The following is a 3340-nucleotide window of genomic DNA, read 5'->3' as shown; positions in this document are numbered from 1 at the left end:
GTCCATCCGCAGACCTACCGTTGCCAGCCTTTCCTTCCGTTCTCTCCTGCGGCTATTACGCTGTCGTTTACACCCATTGCCGGCGTTACAAATTTCGTGGGATCTTATCCAACAATTTTACGAATCCAATATTAATCTAACGGTTGCAAGATGATCATTGAAACCTACTGTGGTATCCCACTTTAAAAGCCGTAGGCTCGTAGCCTCTCTTCAGTTCGGTGTCTTGTTCTCCTTTCTGCTTGCTTTCTCTTCGTTGGCAAATTAGGGCAGCAGGAGTCGGCGGCAGATACAACGGCGGAGATGGCAGGGACGAGGGAGGACAACGTGTACTTGGCGAAGCTCGCGGAGCAGGCGGAACGGTATGAGGAGATGGTGGAGTTCATGGAGAAGGTGACAGGGGCGGCGGCGGAGCACGGGGAGGAACTCACCGTGGAGGAGCGCAACCTTCTCTCTGTGGCATACAAGAACGTCGTCGGCGCCCGCCGCGCCTCGTGGCGGATCGTCTCGTCCATCGAGCAGAAAGAAGAGAGCCGCGGGAACGAGGCCCGCGTCGCCACCATTCGCGATTACAGGGCTAAGATCGAGGCGGAACTCGACTCCATCTGCGGAGGGATTCTACGCCTTCTCGAAGAGCGTCTCATCACCTCCGCTGCTTCGGCTGACTCTAAGGTGTTCTACCTGAAGATGAAGGGCGACTACTACCGCTACCTTGCGGAGTTCAAATCTGGCGCCGACCGCAAGGACGCGGCCGAGGCCACCCTCTCCGCGTACAAGTTAGCCCAGGTGTTTACTTCTTCCAGCTCCCTTCTGTTCAACGCGAGATAACTGCGTCATCCGTTCATCATGAATTCTGATTTTGTATACACAAAATCAAGTCGATCGATCTGATAGTTTCCATACACGCACACACAAAATCTTTCTTTGTTTTCGCGTGATGGCAGATCTAAGATAGGGGGAATAAGTAAATATCTAGGATTGGGCTTCGGGTTTATGGAAATTTGGTTGTTAATTTGGTTTTCTTCATTTGGAAGAACAGGATATTGCTTTAGCTGAGCTACCGCCCACACATCCGATCCGATTGGGACTGGCTCTCAACTTCTCTGTGTTCTTCTACGAAATCTTGAACTCACCAGATCGTGCTTGCAGCCTTGCAAAGCAGGTAAGCAATGAATCTCTTTGGCCCAAACAAAATTTTAGTCTCTCCTTATGTAGTTATATTCAATCTACTATCATGTTGGAGTCGGTGTAGTTGTTTTGTTAGAAAGCGTGTTTCTTCTCATGCAAAGCTCCTTCTCTGTGTGATTGAATAATCAATTGGGGAACCTGAAATGATTTACTAAACAAAGTCTTGTCATCTTTCTAAGCATAGCTTTAACATTTTATCTCTTTTTCTTATGGAATTAAATTTCAGTATTCCTTCAGAAACTCTGGTTGTTTCAGGTTTATCTGCTGTTACACATGTTTTATTTCTTGTTTGTTTGATTGGCAGTGCCATGGAGTCATATATAGAAACTATACTTCTCTTGATCTCTCTTCTATTTACTGGCTACCTCTAATTCAACAGAAATTGTTTCATATTTTTATTCCTGAACTGTTATTGTAATATTGTCCTGTTTGCTTGATCCATCTGCAATGGAAATTTACTGTGATCTGTTATCCTTGAAAACAAGAAGGATGGATGTTATTCAAAATTTGTCTTCACTTCAAACTGTTTTTCACTCTTTAGTATCTAGGCAATTTTATCTGCTCGTAGAACCTGAGATTATTCTAAATTGATGTTTTATTTTATGTTGACAATGCTTTCGTTTATTGTAGTAGACCTTGAGAGTATTCTATCTCGAATAATCAACTAATTGAATTCCATATGTTCATTATTTTTTTTGAAGTGCACAACCAAATTCTTTGAGTGATTCTGTATTCAAATTCCAACTGGTGTCGGTTTAGCCATCTCCGGTCATTTTTCTTCATATTAATCTTCTTTTTATTAGTCTTAGTCAATGGTTGTTATTGTCTGTCTTCTCCTAGTGGCAAACCTAATCGATGTTAGGTTTCCTTTGACATTGGAAGCTTCCTAGTAATTTGTATAAAGCAACTTAGTCAAATTTTGATTGGTTATTCAAAAGAACTTAGTCTTGATGATCATATCAACAGGCATTTGATGAAGCAATTGCTGAGCTGGATACACTTGGAGAGGAATCTTACAAAGATAGCACACTAATTATGCAGCTTCTGCGCGACAACCTAACCTTGTGGACTTCAGACATGCAGGTATTATTATTAGATGAGATCAAAATATGCCTAACTTTGAGTTTTTATTAGATGATGGTTATATGAAATTGCATGAAGCTTCCTCATCCAACCTTTGCGATCGGTAGCTGATTTAATCTTAAAGCCTCATATTGGGCAACTGAACCACCAAAATTAAAAGCTGACAGCTATCTGATGTTAGCACAGGAACTTTTGTTCTAGTTTTATCCGTCTTATCTTATTGACACCGACTATTTCTTTTTTTTGGATAGGATGATGGGGTAGACGAGATGAAAGAAGCATCCCAACAGGATGACCAGCATTAGAATGGAATGCATTGCCTATGTCTGTCTAGTTAAGAGCCTCAGTCAGGCAGAGATAGTTGGAGATTATGATTCTCCTGTTTGTACTGTGATCCCTTCGCCATTGACTCTGCTACCATTGATTGGATTTGGAAGTGATGCTTTGTATGTTAGACTGGAAAAATACTACTACTTTGTGATTTACAATGAATTGTCGAAGTGATTGTGCTGTGAAGAAATATGTTCTTTCCCCATGTGTTTTGTTTTGCAATGTTCTGAAATTAAATATTACTTGTAATTCACTAAGAGATGAGAGATGAGAGCCTCCCCGTGGCTTCTCGATGGTGATCTGCCACGGCCAGAGGCCGAGCTTCCGAGCCATCCCGAGCTTCCTCTCCGGGTCCAACTTGTTCTCCACCTCAAAGCCCTTCTCCAAGGTATCCTTAGCCGGCGCTTTCTCTGCCCCAGATATGAGTAGCAGTTCTCACACGCCAACTCATTCAATTCAACTGCAGAATCCAAGGAACGCTCACCAGGAACATCTGCTTCTTGAATGCTCTTGCTGGAGGCTCCAATGTTTCTGAGCCTCTTCATTGTGACTAGTTGAGTTGAGATGACTCAGTATACTCAGTATAGCTTCATATCTATTTTGGAGACATCATTTTGGTGACTGAGCTCGCATAGTGTTTAGGATTGATAAGTACAGACACCCCCTTTATTCAGATTGTTTCAGTCATGTAGAAGGATTGCAAGCTGGCCACTGTCCTTTATTGACTCCCATCCAACAATAA

The 3340-nt window shown here is 42.6% G+C and overlaps 1 protein-coding gene across 1 annotated transcript; it reads left to right on the top strand.

Annotated features, from left to right (window-relative positions):
• Positions 1–214: 214 nt before the first annotated feature.
• LOC121980681 (14-3-3-like protein 16R) lies at positions 215–2803 on the top strand. The gene is made up of 4 exons (XM_042532831.1): positions 215–783; positions 1037–1159; positions 2152–2268; positions 2520–2803. The coding sequence occupies exons 1-4, from the start codon at positions 301–303 to the stop codon at positions 2571–2573; spliced, it is 777 nt and encodes a 258-aa protein (XP_042388765.1). The 5' UTR covers positions 215–300; the 3' UTR covers positions 2574–2803.
• Positions 2804–3340: the final 537 nt, after the last annotated feature.

The sequence above is a fragment of the Zingiber officinale genome, chromosome 5A (genome assembly GCF_018446385.1).
Source record: "Zingiber officinale cultivar Zhangliang chromosome 5A, Zo_v1.1, whole genome shotgun sequence".
NCBI lineage: Eukaryota > Viridiplantae > Streptophyta > Magnoliopsida > Zingiberales > Zingiberaceae > Zingiber > Zingiber officinale.
Note: the sequence above shows the minus strand (reverse complement) of the source record. Positions and strands in the feature narration are given on the sequence as shown.

Coding starts and splice junctions, on each gene's coding strand:
- LOC121980681 (XM_042532831.1), top strand. CDS start 301: ATGGCAGGGACGAGGGAGGACAACGTGTACTTGGCGAAGCTCGCGGAG. Junction 784..1,036: donor CCGCGTACAAGTTAGCCCAG/GTGTTTACTTCT, acceptor TTGGAAGAACAG/GATATTGCTTTAGCTGAGCT. Junction 1,160..2,151: donor CTTGCAGCCTTGCAAAGCAG/GTAAGCAATGAA, acceptor TCATATCAACAG/GCATTTGATGAAGCAATTGC.